The sequence below is a fragment of the Aulonocara stuartgranti genome (assembly GCF_965226115.1).
Source record: "Aulonocara stuartgranti genome assembly, chromosome: 7".
In the NCBI taxonomy this organism is placed as follows: domain Eukaryota; kingdom Metazoa; phylum Chordata; class Actinopteri; order Cichliformes; family Cichlidae; genus Aulonocara; species Aulonocara stuartgranti.
In genome coordinates, this window is record NC_138945.1 from 33839626 (window position 1) to 33857668 (window position 18043).

Consider the following 18043-nt stretch of genomic DNA (forward strand, 5'->3'; position numbering starts at 1 on the left):
TATAAAGCTTATAGAAAAGAAACGTTTTAAGTCTAATTCGAAAAGTAAGGAGGACACCTGTCTCCCAAATCTAAATAGGGAGCTTTGTGTTGCTAGTTTCATAAGCGTGTTCTGTGAATAGACCAGTATCCCGAGTGAGAGAAGCTTGATCAGAGATTGTTATGGTTGAGCACCCAGAGAAAGGTGCAGCATATATATGCTGACAACATACAAGAACCTGCTCTATTAGGGTGCAGACCATCACTCTGATAAGCCCTCCAAGCTCTCAGAACAAGTTAAAGTTGGCTATAAAAGTCATCTTGTAGTTGCAACAGACTGACTAAGCTCAGCAAGCAACTGAAATGACCCACCCTGCAGTAGAGAGTAGGAATTGTGTCTGAGATGAAAGTGCGGTAGTTCAGAGACTCCATTTGATCCGACATGGACTACAACATACTTCAACTTAGCGTGGTCCCATATAGTCCCCGGAATTTCGCTGTCTAATTCCAGAACTCAGGTATCTTCATCCCGATATTCCAGGCAACAGGGTCTCATATAACCACGGCCGTGAAGCAGGATGGAGCAAGAATCAAGGTGAGGATCAGCTGTGGTGTCATGGAAGGACCTGGCTGTGGATGGACTGTGAGATGGTGCACAAGACCATGGAGAAACCAAGACCGTGGCATCTCTTGTGGAGCCAGGGTGACAGCCAGTGGGGTGGCAGGTTACATTGAGGAGCCTGGTCTAGTTAAATTGCCTCCAGTGTTCTTCAATGGAGACAGAGGCTTCTCATTAGTGCAGCAAAGTCCCAGTCAACTGGATGCTAAATTTGTTGATTAGCTGGCTGTCCTGGGAGCGCGGGCTGGAATCTGGACACTTTCTCCAGTACTTGCTCTTTCAGATTGTGGTCGCAGGCTTCACTTGCTAGGCAGTACTGCTCACTCGGTCTACTTTGGTTGTGGCATCCAGTGTGCTCCAGTTACAATAGAGTCACCTTCTTGGTAGAGGGTGGCAAACCTTTGGTCCAGTTCGGTGACACAACAAAAATAAAACTGAGTTAAATGCCTGATTCTGTCTAGATCAGGACGCAGAACCTAATTTCCTGATTTAAAAACAACGATTGAAAAAGAAATGCTAAATTATTTATCTAGATTTAGAAAATAGAGTCCTACAAGACCCACTGTTAGACTAAAAGTACACCAACAGAACAACACACAAGCGCAGTAGTGAGACACACAATCTCTTTTTAAATTAACTTTGTGTAGGTTTGTAATACAACCTACACAAAGTTAAATTCATGCAACACCTTTCTCCATTCGTTTTTTATTAGAACTACTGGTAAACATGTGTCAGGTTTCCTGCGAAATTGAACCGTCATGCCTAATATCCCCTTTGTCAGTGCACATTGTTAAAGTTATAAAGAAAACAGTCAGATCATACTTGAGAGGAGCTCACTTTGGAAGGAGAACAGCCTGCAGCTGATGAATGTTGATTTCTTTCAGCCTTGTGATTAATTTATCAGCTCACTGCGAGCAGAGAGACACCACAGTGTTTCAGTGATTTAGAATTCGGAGCACTGTTCAAACACTGGCCTCATTTCAAAACACCTTTTTTTTTTCCTACGTAGGAATTGTTAATACCGGGAATAAACGCATGTACTCTCAGGGGAAATATTGAAATAGTATCCAGCTTATTATGATATTAAAAATAAAATGATAAACTGATGTTTGACCATTTGAATCCTTCCGATTAAATATCCTCTTTTTAATCTTTTTCTTTTCATTTTGGTGTTAATGACCGTTTTGTTACAGAAAGATATTTTGACGTTTCCTGCAGTGATGAATAAACTCATTGTCTCACTGCTTTCCATTAAAAAAAAATTGAGAGAACATTTCCTCCGTGTGAAGCTCTCCGCTGTGTGCAAGCGCGTGTGCGTTGTAAAAGCCAGTTTCCTAGGTAACCAGGAGGTTGATTCTGCTCGTGTCTTCAGCTGCAGGGAAGCAAACAGTTTCATCAACAGAGGGGTCAGATATAATGCAACATCCACAATATCTACAGTGTGTTTCTTTTACTTCGCCTCTGCACACACACACACACACGCACACGCACACACACACACACACACTCTATCCTTTACAAACACACTTCTCTCTCTCTCTCTCACACACACACACGTACAAAAATTAGAGAAACAAGACAGGCGAGTCTTCTTCTGCAGAAGAGTGACGGGCTATGACTGATGATGCCGACATCCTGTGTGATTAATGAGCTGCTGACGGAGGTCGGTCCAGTTTACGAGAGAGAGCAGTATGAGAAATCAGGCTCTCTTTCCAGTTCCAGTTCCGGGGGGGCATGACTACTGTTATACTAAAAAGACAAACGCCTTCCCTCCTCCCTTCTGACCATTTCAAATTTTATGCACCAGCAAAGCCCACAACGCTGATATAATTTTTTTTTGCAGCCCATTCATACTGCTCCTGCCTTTCGTGTCCTGTTATGACAAACATGATGATCGAGTGTGTTTTTAACAAGTGATTACATGTATTTTTCATAGGATTAGCTTCTTCGCCGGCATCATTAGTAGCTGAAGCAGCAGCAGCAGCACAGCACGCCAACGCGCAAAACTCCGGAGCAGGGAACCGATACAGCGGGAGCGCGCACCACAGGCGCGCATGCACAGCTGTCAGGACCAAGGACAGCAGCAGCAGCAGCAGCCGCTCAGCCCGGAGCAACCAGCGCGCCACGCATCGGTGCTGAGTTCGGAGAAAGCGCACGGGAACAGAGGCTGGAGAGAGCGATACTCGCCCCGGAGAGGAAGCCGTAAAAGCGTGGGCTATGGTTTAAGTCTTTGTGGCTGCCACTAGAAGGTTTTGCAGCTCCTCAAAGGAGAGCAAAGAAGGTGGACAATGCGGGTTAGATGTCCCCGGTTGACAGCCTGTCTCTAACATGATCATGCACATTCCTCCGCATTGCATATAACCAAACCACCTTTTTTTGGACAAAGTCTTCCTCTTCCTTTTTTGGCCTCCCTCCCTCGCTATCACCGCCCACCTGGATTGTGCCTGCAGTCGCGCATTCAACTGGCTGAGCTGTCCAGAAGCTGGTCGAGCCGACCCGCCACCGGGGAGAAAAGCGACCGGGCTGCGCTGTGCTGTTTGGTGGTCCACACGATGCGTCTGTTTCTGCTGGCGGTGCTCTTCTCGTGCTCCTGCGCGCGGGCCGGCTGCGAGCCGAAGATCGTGAACATCGGGGCCGTCCTGAGCCAGAAGAGATACGAGCAGGTCTTCAAAGATGCCGTGACCCAGGCCAACCAAGTCTATGGCAGGGACAAATTCAAGCTGACCGCCATCTCCGTAACGCATAAATCCAACGCGATCCAGATGGCTCTCTCCGTCTGCGAGGACCTCATCTCCAGTCAGGTACAGTTTACTGCCAATGGGCTCTTATTCATATCTTTTAGTATATTTGCCACGAGCTAAATGCCAAGTCCACCTACCTAAAGATAGTTGCATCCGGGTGTCTTTGAGGGACTGCTTCTTAACAGAGAAAGTTTGTGCTTTCGGTGAAATTGCTTACATTTCAGAAGCATCTTTGTTTTTTCACCTTTGCACCGTTGAAGGGATTGGTTGTCATAACTAGCTTATTAGTCTCAAATTCTGAATTAAACCTAGACAGACTATTTTATTAGATCTTCAGCTGCAGAATATCTATCAAGCAGGAACATGTTAATGTAGGGGCAGGAAGTTAGACTACATATTATGCTGGCCTTCTGTTGTTCCATTTGGCACTATTCCACACTTTAACTCACATTTTAGTTCACTTTGTATAATACACTGATCCCTCTACAGCTCCATCTGTTTTCCAGAAATCCAAAAATAGGCTGTGGTTTGGGGCAATAACTCGGATGAGAGGGCAATTGTACTTTATAGGACACCCAGCTGCAGAACAACTCAACCAGTCAGGAGTGAAAATGTGCAATATGTAATTTGTGATTAATGGCTTGGCTCTGACCGTGCGTGTTGCATGATGAGTGAACATTTTGGAAAAAGGAGGCTGGAATGGTTTGAGGTAACAGTTTAGTATGTTTGGTGGATAATGACCTCTGATAGTGATCCGAAGCATGGGTGGCATGAGAAACTGTCTTTGTAAGGTATACTAGGAGGAGGCGCATGTTAAGAATGACCTGAAATGTGAATTATCTTGGAGATTCACGCCATTTGTGCTGCAGATGTAGCCAGCAAAACATATGTCATAAGTAATACATGATTAGAGAGTGTGTGCCTTTGAGAGTTGAAGCATGCTGACAAATGCACCGACCATCCTCTCGTGGTGATGCTCAACACAGCTTTTAAAAAGCGCCAACATTATGTCACAGCATGTTGAGGCGTGAAGTCCCTCTTGCTCTCACTCTTCTTTCTCCCACACACATAATTAAGCTTTATAAAAAAAAAAGAAAAAAAACACCCACAGCTTCAGTGTTGCTTTCATGTCCCTGGTCCTCTGCTTAATACAACGAGTCTAAGAGACACAGGCTTGTAGGAATAAAACCATCATATTCTGTCTCTGTCATACAAAGTAAGAGTGTACAATCCACCCACACGAGATTCTAAAGACAACACCAACAATGTTCTCTGTGTCCCCCGTGAACTTAAGGGACATTAAACTGATTTACAGTGATTTATTGGGGATATTGTTTACCTTAACTACCTGCCTAACCCTACCTGCCTAGCCCCTTAAAAGACCGCATTATGTTAAAAATTTCAGGTTCACACTTGTTCACCATACACATCCTCACAATGTGAATGTGTATGAAGAGCAATAGTCACACACACACACACACACACACACACACACACACACACCTCTTGTGAATGAGACTAAATCACACTTGAATTGGACAGAAAGTCTATCGAAGGTGTAATCTGATGAGATCAGTAGGTGCTAGCAGTCACAGAGGAGGGAAGACTGTGGCAGATGGAAGAGTAGATGCCTGGGAGCAGTCCTTGGAAGATAGACCTCATTTTTGACCCAACCATACGGACTCCTCATATCCAATAATCCATTCCCGCACAGCCATGCCAACTTTATTCCCCTTCATCCACATCTCCGGGGCATTTCTCAAATCGATTCTCACATAAATTCATCCTTTTACTTGAGTAGTTGGTCAGCTTGGGCTCACTTTTTGCAGGAATAAGACAGCACAAATTAATATTAGTCTGCCAGCCCACACAGTGAGCATCATCTCAAGGAGAAGTTTCTTTTTTGTTTTTTTGCTTCTCTCTATTTTTTGTTATAGATGTGGTTGCCCCTGGCTACAATTTATGTCTAGATTCAAGGTTCACTGAATGAATAATGAGTATATTGTATGTTAGGCACACAGAAGTTTCATTCAAGCTAAAAAATAAATAAATAAATAAAAACCCTGATGTTGCCGCCAAGGCTTAATTGCTGGCTCTGTCTAGTGGACAGCTTCCCCAGGGCTATATATGCTCACTGGCCTCCAATGTCCTAGATTCTGTGAAGTAATCAGTTTGTGATCAGTGATTAATTCCAAATAAAAACTGAAATGAAAAGACTTTAACACAATTCCTGCATTTTAATCTAGTCTTAAAGGGAAACTGCACATCAAATTGCACAAGGATGGAGACATACACTTTTTCCTATTCAGTAACACACACACACACACACACACACACACACACACACACACACACACACACACACACACACACACAAAGCCACAAACTGAAAACACTTGTGTGGAGCTGCTTAAAGTGACAAAAACTAAATTTGAAAACTGGCCTCTTTCTAAAAACTATGACCCAGTTACTCAAAAAAAGTTTGAATGTTGGAGCTTTTTTCTTTTCACTGAACTACACTGTCAACTGCATTACTATGCAAAAGAAGGACTGCATCTCTTGCATGCTGAAAGGCTCACACTTTTGATGTCATCAGTGGCTTCCACCTGCTTTCTTTAGGTGGTTGGCGCCATTATGCTCAAGAGAAGGCAGACCCAGACCCAGAGGCTGGGCAACTCACATCTAAACAAGACCTGGGAGAAGATGTGTGTGTTTGATTTTGGAGGACACTGTGTCTTTAAGGGTCTGTAAAAATAGACTGTATATCAAAGATGGATGACGCCACCTGGACATCAACTATTGATTTTTTTTTCAAGCCTAAGTATTGGTATTTTGTGCCACAAGTATGTAACTTTAAGCCTTAATGTAATTTGAACAGGTCTCTTATTAAATATTGCGACTCAACCCCCTATCCTAAAGATTTTGGTATCTCTAAAGGCAAAGACCAAAATATTTTTTATAACAAACTGTAAAATAGTCTTTTCTCCCAGATGCACCGATTCACTTTTACTGTATAAAAAGGTGAATAAAACCATTGTGACTTCTGGCATTTGTTAGTGAAAAGATGAAGTTCATCATGAAGCTGATGGATACTGCACGCAAAAAGGAAAGACACTTACCAATCACATGATAAAACGTATCATACGTTATCCTTGTTTTTTAAACCCTTTAAGACCTAACCTAGAACCAAGTCTGCCAGAGCTTATCTTTATATTTTTACATGCTTTAGTGACATTTTTGGGAGTATTTCAAGTTACTATACATCAATACAACCATTATATCCCAAATGTTAATAATATTTATGCATTAAGTCCATAGCAACGACACAAAAAAGCAAAAAAAAAAATGCAATAAACTATAAAAGAAAAATTGAAAATGTTTTTTTAACACATATTTCTAGTTAGAGACATTTCAGAGGGATATCCCTCAAAACTGTAAATGCAAAAAAGTTGCACAAAATAGTTTTCAACCACAGGAAATTTATTTTGAGTGTCTTCATAGTTTTATTTTTGAGATACACCCATTTTTATATACTGCAGGAAAAATGAAAATAAATATTGTAATACAAATTTGCAAAAAACAAACATCATTTGCATCAAAATATACTATTTCCAACAGTGTAATTTGAGTTCTAAGCATCCCAGAAACTATAAGAAAGGCATAAACTCAAACAGGAATTTTAAAAACACCAGCATATCTTTGTAAATGCCATATAAGACAAAAACTACATTTTCCACAAAAATTACGTCACTTCCGGTTTCGGGCAGACATGCGATAGTTCTGTGACAGCTCTGACCTCTATTCCAACGTAGGAAGTGCTATAAACAGCTGATTGGATCGGCAAAGTGTGTTTCTGGAATAATGTTTGTATTGCTGCAAGTGCTTTTTATGCAATTTTTGTAAAGCCATATGTGGAAGGAAACCGTGACCGGGGACAAGATGAGTGTATAAGATATAAGTACAACTCCTAAGGTTTTATATGCAAAAAAAATTATTGTGCTAGCTTATGGCTTATGAGGTTGCAATTCTACCAGGCTTTAAAAATAGCTGCGCAAAACGGAGGCTGTCCACTCTGACCAGCCATAAAGGGTTACCTGGAACCATGTTTTAAATAATTTTTTCATTGAGATATATTTAGCTTGGCTTCTTTGTACAACAGGAAGCATCACTCCCTCTTGGCCATTAAAAGATTGGAAATTTAAGACACCTGGTGTGTCTTCACTTTTCGGACCTGAAAGCTACTTCCATCTTTAATATACAGCTTCTAAAGAAAGAAACAAAGATAGAAACTGCTGCCCCCAACATCTATCGGAGTAGGATGAGTGGTCTTAACATTTTATCTTAATGGCAGTGTCAAAATGACAAAGGGTCCTTCTTCTGTATCTCTGCAGGTCTATGCTATCCTGGTGAGTCACCCTCCCCAGTCCAATGACCACCTAACCCCGACGCCTGTCTCTTACACGGCAGGCTTCTACCGCATCCCTGTGGTGGGGCTCACCACCCGCATGTCCATCTACTCAGACAAGGTGAGTGATGGATGTGAGAGATGTAAAAGGAGACAGAGAGAAAGAGGGAAACAGGAAAAACAGGAAGAGCGTGAACACAGAGTGGAGGAATAAGAAGCTCCCCTGGGGCATCTTCAGAGGCTTCCTAGATTAAACGTCCCATCAGTGTCCATTAGGGGAGCTGTGATTAAATGGGTTTCCAGCTGAAATTTGAAAGAGCATCATTAATAATGCCTCCGACCTGACTTGTGTTTTTAAGAAGCACAAGCAACCAAAATGAAACTAAAGCAATCACATAAATGCCAAAGACATGAATTGAGTGTTTAAAGTGACACAGTCCATAATCTCCCAAAATAAGGGAAATGAGAGGCATTCAATTCAGAGATTTAGATAGGCCTGGGGGAGATGTGAGGAAGGAAGATCAAGGAAAGGGATTCCATATTGTTGTACATGATATTTATCCATTGTGTTTGCTTTTGTTCACTGCCACAAAACATCTTAAATATGTGGTGCATGATTTGTCTAGAACAGATTGAGCAGCTAAAATGAACAGCATACAAAACCATATCCCAGATCACCAAAAGTATGTGGACACTCAATTAAAGCTATCCAGATGTAGAGACTTGCAGCATCTTCAAATAATCCTGTTTTTGCATTCAAGTCTTTATTTTGATGGCTAAGGCTCTTCACTTTTATTTGTGCCCCTACTTTTAAAAAAAAGTATTTATTTGTTTAAAACTCCTGGTGCAGACTCTGGACTCTCAGCCAGAACATAGTAGTAACTTCAGACTCCACTCAGTCTCAGAGATCCTCTTTTTCCCAAGTGGCTAATTACTTCCTTTATTGATATTCTTCAAAAGAGGAGAATTTTGGGGATGCAGCGCATGTCCACTGCATACTGGATTACTTTTGGGTACACTGTGTATACTTACAGTCTTATGTTGCAATCAATGAGACCATTGGAAATTTAGCTGTTATGTAGTTCTACATGATACATTTTTTTTTATCTTGTGCACACGGGATAATTATCATGTTGTCAGAATATGATTTAATATTATTTCCACTTGATAACAAACAGATTTTAAAAAACTAATCATGCATCTTTGCTGATCACCTTATTTTCTGCTCAATGCTCCTCAGAGTATCCACCTGTCCTTTCTGCGGACAGTCCCTCCCTACTCTCACCAGGCGCACGTGTGGTTCGACCTAATGCGCGAGTTCAACTGGAACCACATCATCCTGATAGTGAGCGACGACCACGAGGGCCGGGCTGCTCAAAAGAGGCTCGAGACCCTCTTGGAGGAAAGAGAAACAAAGGTGAGATGCTCTGGCTCCCGGCCTCCTAGCCTCCTCCCCCGTCCCCTCGAGTGTATGAGCATGAGCGTGCGAGTGTTTAAGGCTTTTAAACCTCAAAGGTCTTCTATGTATGTGACTGTTTTCCTTTCTGTTGTGTGGCCACATCTCTTTCTCACCATTGTGTAAACATTGGCTAACATTCCTAGAGACATTACCAGCGTTTAATGTGGTCTAATCTTACAAAAGTTTGTATGTTTATTTGCTCATCTTCACTTTGCTTTTCTCCATAGTCCAAATTATCCAGTGTCTTTCCACATTGGGAGCCAAATAGTGGAATTTAACATGGGGCTTTGCAAACCATCACAGATTTAACTGTTTCACTGGAGTCAGGTGTTTCTTTGCAGGCTTTGTTACTGCACACAGAGGGCTTTCCTTTATTGCAACCTGCTACTTCATGTTTGGAAGATAAGAGGATTTATTTTTTTCTTTTTAGTGCTGATGCTTCCATTTTAAGTATTGCTCTGGGCTGTGTATATGGGTCAGTGAAATGCTGATCTTTGAGCCAAAACAGACTTGAGACTGTGATGATGTGTGCCCTTTGGGGCAAAGAGAGTTAGATGGCTAGAAAGATGAAGAAAAAAACAAAACAACTGCATCTATTTCATCCATTTAATAAGATGAAATCACGTTGCGATGCATTTTCTCTTTGTACTCTGCGTTGCTTGTCCCTCTCTGGGGCTCTTTTGCTGTAATTGTGTGGCAGAGTGAAATGAGTCCTGATTCGGAGACTTAATTAAATCAGAAGATGAAGAGACACTGGGTATGACACACACCCGAGGCAATTTTGCAGAAGGCAGCTACGGTTAAAGCAAAGCTGCTTAAATGAAGCGACCGGGATCGGCGTCAGACACCAATCGGAAAAAAAACACTCTCGATTGTGAAACTGCAGCTGCGCACTTTGAACCATAACCAGTGACAGTCAGATGGTGGAGATGTGACTCACATCCTGCACTGGAAAAGATAAATTTGTATATTAAAAGCCTGTGCAAGTGCAAAGTCTTCGTTTGGATCTCAGAATGAACCCATCTGTGCATTCAGCTCATTCAGTCCCATAAAGCTGAGCGAAGTGGCAGCGACTCTCTCTGCTGATGAGAGCCTCTACCGGTAATTATGAATATATTTAGTCCTCACTGCAGTGCCAGTTTGAGAGTTTCTGGGCCCTGAGAAGGATTTGTTTGAGAATCTTTCCAAAAACATGCAGAGATAATTACACTGAAACCAGTGCAGAGCAGCATAAGACAAGTCCTGTATACTGCTAATGACTGTTTTCGCCATATCCAAAGGCTGATGTATGTCTTTCAGCTGTGCCGTAGCGCTCAGCTGCTGTCGATAAACCATAAAAAATTAACGAATCCTGCTGTCACACTGGCATCATCCTTCATTACCACGAGCAAATCCTCTATAGTTTGTTTTGAGTCAGTCCAACATACACTCATCTATACACTACTGGGTAATGCCTGTTAATCCATAGCTGAAAATAGCCGTGAACAAATGGTTAATCTGGACTAACATTTTCTCAACACTACAGATTCCAGCTCTTCCACTAAATTACTGCAGCTTTTCTTTCTTAAATGAAGCATTAAATAGGAAGAAATATGCAAGAGGCTTAGAGCCACACGCATGTGGAGAAGTTGGAAAGCTTTAAAAGGCACGCTGATGTAGTTCTGGCTATGCTGAGAAAATATTAAACAACAGAAGCCTTAATATCTTAAAATGCAACATGATTTTCATAAAATGTCACAAAAGAAGAATCAAAACTTGGTCCCCAGCTGACAGGACAGTTGGGGTTTTACGCTTGGCAGTGTGACAAAATCCGGGAGTGTAACCTTCATACTCTTAAATGACGAGAAAAGAAATGTCAGAGAGCAGCTGCTCAGCTCACTTTCCCCTCGGCTCTGACATCCCGTGTGTCACTTAACAAAATAATCATGATAAAAAAATCTTTTTCACTACCAAACCAGCTTTTTCTTTATAGATTTGTCTGGATGTCATATCTCCAAATGCTTTAGGTGATGCTGAAGGATTTCATTTTGTCTCAGGTAGACCACGCTCTAATTAAAACTGAGAAATGTTGCTCTTGCTAATCACCTTGTTGTGCTGCATAAACTCAGTGACAGGCAAGATGGAGTATTTTTAGCTCCGTGGTAAGTCTTTAGCGAGGTCACACAGTCGCAGGGGGGCTGTCACCACCAGTGAAAAGGCGCTGGACACAGTGGACTTAGCCAGAGAGCAAATGTGGCCAACACAAAGTGAAATATTAATGCCTGGCTGCAGATACAAAAATAGAGTGCTCAGAAAAACTCAGGGGATAAAGACAAAGTCCTTTTTTTCTGGAAGGCTTCAGAGAGGGTTTCTACTTGAATTAGATGCAAAAAATTCTCAGTTTATGATAAATTTCCAACTCGATTTTTGCCTTTATAGTTGATAGGATACAGAGAGAAATGCCACTGCCAGGAGCTGAAGACCAAACACCATTACCGTAAGGTTTCTGGGACACTTTTGTAACATTACTTTGAAATAAATTTAGTGATCTGTCACCACTGATGATAATTCCAGATATTCCAAATATTAGGTAGAAGATCCTTTTGCAAAAATACAATTTATATACACTCACTGGCCACTTTATCACATAGAACCTAACAAAGTGGCCAGTGAATACCACAATTCACCTTGATGCTGATTGTTGCAGGCAGCTCCTTTGAGTTTTTTATAAGGAACAACTTACTAGTAATGGTTTGAACCCCTTTTGTTCTTCAGAACTGCCTAAATTCTTCATGACATAGATTCAACAAGGTGTCAAATATGCCCAAATCATTATACCACCACTGTCAGTCTGAGCCTTTGACACAAGGCAGGATGGATCCATGCTTCCATGTTCTTTATGCCAAATTCAGACCCTACCACCTGAATGTAGCAGCAGAAATCGAGACTCCAGACCAGGCAACACATTTGATTCGCTTTCTTGATGCTCGTCTGTATAGCTTGGTTGTAATAAGCGATTGTTTGAGTTACTGTTTCCTTCTTATTAGCTTGAAGCAGTCTGGCCATTCCTCTCTGACCTCAGACATTAAAAAGGCATAAGCCCCCAGAAAACTGCTGCTCACTGGATATTTGCTCTTTGTTAGAAATGGTTGGGCGGTAAAATCTCAGTAGGTCAGCAGTTTCTGAAACACTCATTTCTTCCTCGTTCTGATGCTCAGTTTGAACTTCAGTGGGTCATCTTGACCATGTTTAGATGCCTAAATGGAGTTTCTTGATGACTGGCTGGGTAAATATTTGCTGTTGAACAGGTCTATGCAATGAAGTGGCTGGAGAAACATCTATGTGTTGTTTTTATAAAATAGAAACATTCTTTTCCTTTGTTTTTTGTTCTTATTCTCCCATTAGCATCCAACAGTTCTCATATCTATATCATATATGATAATTTTTTTATGGGCTTTTTATTCTTTTGGAACACAACAGCATCCACACAGAGGTGTTTAACATTTGTTTGTTTGTTTGTTTATGTGAATAAAAGATTTACTAGGCAGCATCTGTTGTCAGTTTGCTGAATAGTGCATTGATGCACAGTCAGCCTGAACTTTGCAAACGGGGGAGTGCGGACCAGAGTGCACTGAGGTGTGAGCTCTGAATCCAGGCAGCTGTGAAAGAAACCCTGTGACGCAGAAACACGCAGTTTGCTATTTTACTGCAAAATGGCTTCTAAACTCAGCCTGGACTCCCAAGTGGCTCCTCTCGCAGGATACAGAACAGGACCAGAGTCTGAAATGGTGACACCTCAAGTGTTAGATAGCCTGAATGTAATTAAACGTGCATAGGAATCCCCTATCGGATTGCTCTGTCTCGCTTTCACAACACATTATTTTTGTTAGTACTGTGCTACATGCTGAATCAAGCTGAAAATGCCACAAAAAACAAAATGCTGCAGATGGAATGTGAATGTTTTTTGTGAAGATTTATTACTTAATTTGTAGACCAAGAGCTTTCTGGACCTGCCCTACAGCACCACCACTCACACTTTATTAACTCTGATTCAGCTCTGTGGGAAACCTTTGTTTCCTTTGTGCAATAAATTTTGAAAACAAGAGCTTGCTACAAAGTCAGACACTTTTATTGAGTGCTATATTTTTATTTTTCTAACATTCCCAGTTTAGACAGTCACCCTCAAAGACTGCCGAGAATTAGTCTGTATAGTGCCAAGTTGGGACAGAAGTTTTCCGGATTTGCTGGATTTTTACGGGGTAAAAAATGACTGCGTGTTAGCAGTTGATGTTGAATTACTGCTGTTACTGCTTGCAAACTGCAGCCAAGCTTTTAATGATTGTGTCTGAGGATGCTAAGTATAGAACGAGCTTCTGAAGATGATGTTGAATGAGCAGATGGTTTTGTGGAGTAGCAGTTTCTTTTGCAAGTGCGCCATACTGCGAAAAATTTAATGAGCTCTTTGTGTTTTTGTTAAGAGGCCAAAAAAGTGATCACATAGAGCTGATTTTTAAGGCGTGCTGGAAATCTGATCACTCTCCTTGACACTTATGTTTGCCTATGCGGCTGGATTATCACTAATAATTGATGCATCACATGCACAGTACATGTAAATGCTGTATATACTTAATATCTGTTTTTAATAAGAGGACATAATCTCAGCATGATTGCAAGTGGTCATCTCTGATGTTTTTGCAAGCCCCACTGTTAAAGATCCCAATTTGAAGCAGAAAAGTGGAGATTTGTTGGAATGCTTTACTGCCCTCCATTTTCAACTGTTTATAATATTTTTCTGTGTCTGCATATTTTCTCTGTGCACATTACTCATCAGAATAAAAAAAGGAACTATGAAAACCTCGACCAACTGTCCTATGACAACAAGCGAGGACCTAAGGTATATTTGCATGGTCAATGCACGCCGCCCACCAACTTTCCAAACGTAGCAACTAGAAACCAGACCAAACCAGTCACCAGCCGACCCAGAAATGTCCCTCTCTTGGTAGCACGTGTTTTCTTTAATTTTTACTTTGAGACATTTCCCTATGATTTAAATGAAGAATGATTTTGTTGTGAAAAAAAATCTATAATTTTTTAACATAAAAAAAAAATCAGTGGCCAGCGCCTCGCTTTTATCATTTTTCATTTTTTCCTTCAGTAAAGGAATGCATGTACTCAGAACACACACACTCACACACACAAAAAAAGTTTGCAACTCCATTCCTTTGTGGAGAACCGGTAGTGTGGGACAAAACCGTTTCCCAGATGCTACTTCCTCCTGTTCTGTAGCACTTCCCCAGTTTTCAGCAGTTTTTTTGTTGGGGGAAAACGTCCCTCTCACCCCCCTTCACCTGTTTTTAGTTACTGGTTGCATTGACCTTCTTCTTTCCCCCTACCTAACACATGCACGTCCTTCTTTGGAGCCTTGATAACCCTCAGTTTGCATGCGAACAAATGCAAAAGTTTTTTTTCCCTTCAAGCTTTTTTTATTTTTTTAGTTCAGCCGGTTCCCCTGGATCGCTTTCCTTTTTATATCTCTGTCTCTCGTTTTCAAACAAAATCGGCCAAGCTCAAACCAACAAGGTAAAGAGGCAGCATGGTGTCTGAGGTAGGGGAAAGTAGCTGGCTTGACCTTCCTTATGCCCCAATCACAGGCAGAGAAAGTCCTCCAGTTCAGCCAGGAGACTAACTTAACTGCTCTGCTGCTGGAGGCGAAAGAGCTGGAGGCCCGAGTCATCATCCTGTCCGCCAGGTGAGGTGTTTTATTTATTTATTTTTTAAATAAATAACATACATATATTTATAGACCTTCTGGAGAGTGCTTCAAAGGTTTCGGCTGCACTAATATGGAAAGTTGTAGAAGTCCTGCAGCTCTATATTGAGCTTTGTATTTACTTGTACTTACATTTCTGCATTTCAGAGGAAAATAATTCAAATGTATTGTATTTTCATAGAAATGTGTCTATGAATAGAATATACACTTAGATTTCTTTTTGATGTAAGTAATCATACACGATTGATAGTGATGGATTCTGACACAGGGCATCAATGTGTCCAAAGCCTGACATCAGTTTTTGTCATTTCACTCAGTATAAGAATAATATAGCTTGAAGTAAATATTGTAAAAGTGAATGCAATATCTAAAATATGAGTGGGGTTTTTCTTTTAAATTAAAATGTGGGTAAAGTCAGCCTTAGGGTTTTTTGTCATCAAGTTACAAATATGTAAAGATCTTGTGTGTTTAGCAACTTTATGATAAATGTGTCTCCCTTATATGAAATTATGTTTTGGGGATTTTAAGAATATAAAGCAGAGGATTCTCTGCAGTACAGAGTTGTGTGTTTTGGGGCCTTTTTTAGCTTTCATAATTGGCTGCCCGGGATGATATGATGATTTCTGAAAAAATCTGGGATACCAGTTTAGCTCACGTGGTTGAACAGGTGACCATGGTTTCAAGTGTGACTCCAGGTCTTTTGCTTTCACCATTTTCCTCTCTAACTCTTCACTATTCTATCAAATAAAGACGTAAATATCCCCCCGAAAATGACAAAAAACTGAAATGATAAACCTTCATCAATAGAAAGCCATTTCTTCAGACTAAATCATAAAATGCTGTGCAGACTAGAGAGCTTCATACTGTTTTCAAGGAAAATGAACTTGCATAAGTGTCCATCCATCCATTTTCTTCCACTTATTCAATTCAGGGTTGTGAGGGAACTGGAGCCTATTGCAGCTGTCATGGAGCATGAAGTGGGGTTCACCGTTCACAGGTTGCCAGTCTGTCGCAGGGCTACAGCTAAATGTATCGTAACAATTTACTATGCGACATGTACACGATTGGAAGACAGTTATTGGCTAGATTAAGGGGGAAATGACCTAAAGATATTTATTACAAACCAGAATTACAAACTTTGTCTAAACCCTTAAAATTTAAAAGCAACAATTACATTTTCTTCGGTTTTGTCCTATAATGACTCACGATGATCTATTTTTAATGAAAAGTTTTTAATTAAAAATCCATGAGTGTCAAAACTTTAAATTATTAATCTTTTATATCATCATGGCTGACTTTGTTTCTAATGCTCGGAAAAGCCGTCAGGTTGGATTTTGTTTAGTATTTTTTGTGATTCATGTCACTGCTCCTGTTTTGGTTACTTGAAAGCCTCGACAGACTCGCATATCAGATCAGCATCATCTGCTGGTTAAAACAATCAATTGTCTTTTATTGATTTAATTTTAACAAATTCCAGTGAGGAGGACGCTGCCGCAGTGTACAGGGCTGCCCGTTTCCTCAACATGACGGGCTCCGGCTACGTGTGGCTGGTGGGCGAGCGTGAGATGTCGGGTAAAGCCCTGAGTGAGGCGCCAGACGGTACGTTCATCCAGCTTAGATCACTGGGAATGCACCAGTTTACCTCGGCTTTACTAAGAGGCCGAGCATAACACACACAGGATTAGAAAGATTAACCATTTATCGATGGGTTTATTACATGATTATTTGTATTACTGCTTGTTTCGTGTTGAGCATTTAAACGTTTAAGCATTCTTTGTTTAAAGGTTTAAATGTGGTGTGTACACTCAGTTTTTACTTTAAATGTGTGTGTATCCTGGCTCATCCAAGGCTAAATTCACTGTGCTAATCTGCCATATTAACATCCTGGTCTCTAATGAATTATAAAGGGAGAGTTTTGCAACAGATAACTGATAGAATGGTAAGCCACAACAGTCTTTTTGTATGTATTCGTGGATATTTTTGCACATGTCTCACAGGTCACGGTATTTTATCACTTTCTGGTCACAAATGTCGACCGTTTCTCCCCCAGGCACTCAAACACAAGCAATCCCCGCAGAGCATTTGTTGTCCTGTCCGTGTCCAGTCTCTTCCACCTGCACTGCAGCTTCTTTTAGGAGCCTGCAAGACTGATGGACCTGGTTGCAATCAGAAAACTTAGCTGAAGTTGGATTGTTGCTTGGTTTAAAAGTAGGCCTGGTGGTATTTTTGTTTAGCGAGAACACAAATAATATGTGTGCCTGTGCTGAGTCCTCAAACTTTTGCCAGAAGGGCTGAAAAATATAAATCCAACTTCAAGGGACTCCTTGCACATGCTGCGAAAAGGTCATCGGTGACAACATCAGAAAAATGATCCACTTATTTCTGCTGTCTTTTATGAGACACTCTTATTGAACTTAGCCCTCCCAGTGGATCAGAGCTGGATCAAGCAGCTGATGTCTGACCTTTTTTCAGGATGTTTAAACTGGAGGCCCTATAAGTTTTTTTCCACTTTACGCATTGCAAAAGGCTCCTGAGAGAGTGTGCCTTGCTCAGGAAGGTGATTATCTTTATGTTGTTGGAATGCTCTCAGGTCTAATCGGCCTCCAGCTCATCAACGGGAAGAATGAGTCTGCCCACATCAATGACGCAGTGGCTGTGGTAGCTCAGTCCATACAGGAGCTATTTGAGAAGGAGAATATCACAGAGCCTCCAAGGGGATGTGTGGGCAACACTAACATTTGGAAAACAGGACCCCTTTTTAAACGGTAAGCTTGGCACAGAAGCTTTGCATGTTTCATGGTTTTAAAATAATCCTTTTTTTAATCTTATACAATATATGGCCCAAATGTTTCGGCTCCTCTACCACTTCCATCTAAAGCAAATTACAACTGATTGGCTTTCCCTTTGTAAACAAAAGGTTTGAACAGCAGGTGGTGGGGCTTTTAGGATACCATACAAACCTATTTAGTTAAAAAAACTTTTTTTTAAACTAAATAGGTTTTAATCATAAATACTGTGGCTTCTTCATTAGAAATCTTTAATATGAGCAGCTATTATTACAACAGTGTAGACATATGACAGAAAATGTCATA

General features: G+C 41.0%; 1 protein-coding gene across 3 annotated transcripts in view; it reads left to right on the forward strand.

The window, feature by feature from the left end:
- grin1a (glutamate receptor, ionotropic, N-methyl D-aspartate 1a) overlaps positions 1 to 18043 on the forward strand; it is a 52934-nt gene that overhangs the window by 14211 nt on the left and 20680 nt on the right. For 2 of the 3 annotated variants that reach the window (XM_082541596.1, XM_082541597.1), the window contains exons 4-9: positions 2534 to 3398; positions 7730 to 7864; positions 8984 to 9160; positions 14833 to 14930; positions 16429 to 16550; positions 17542 to 17716. In XM_082541596.1, coding sequence (XP_082397722.1) covers positions 3150 to 3398; positions 7730 to 7864; positions 8984 to 9160; positions 14833 to 14930; positions 16429 to 16550; positions 17542 to 17716 — 956 coding nt within the window. In that variant the 5' untranslated portion in view covers positions 2534 to 3149. Of the gene's footprint in view, positions 1 to 2533; positions 3399 to 7729; positions 7865 to 8983; positions 9161 to 14012; positions 14076 to 14832; positions 14931 to 16428; positions 16551 to 17541; positions 17717 to 18043 lie in introns of all 3 variants that reach the window. The other variant, XM_082541595.1, reaches the window with a different exon arrangement.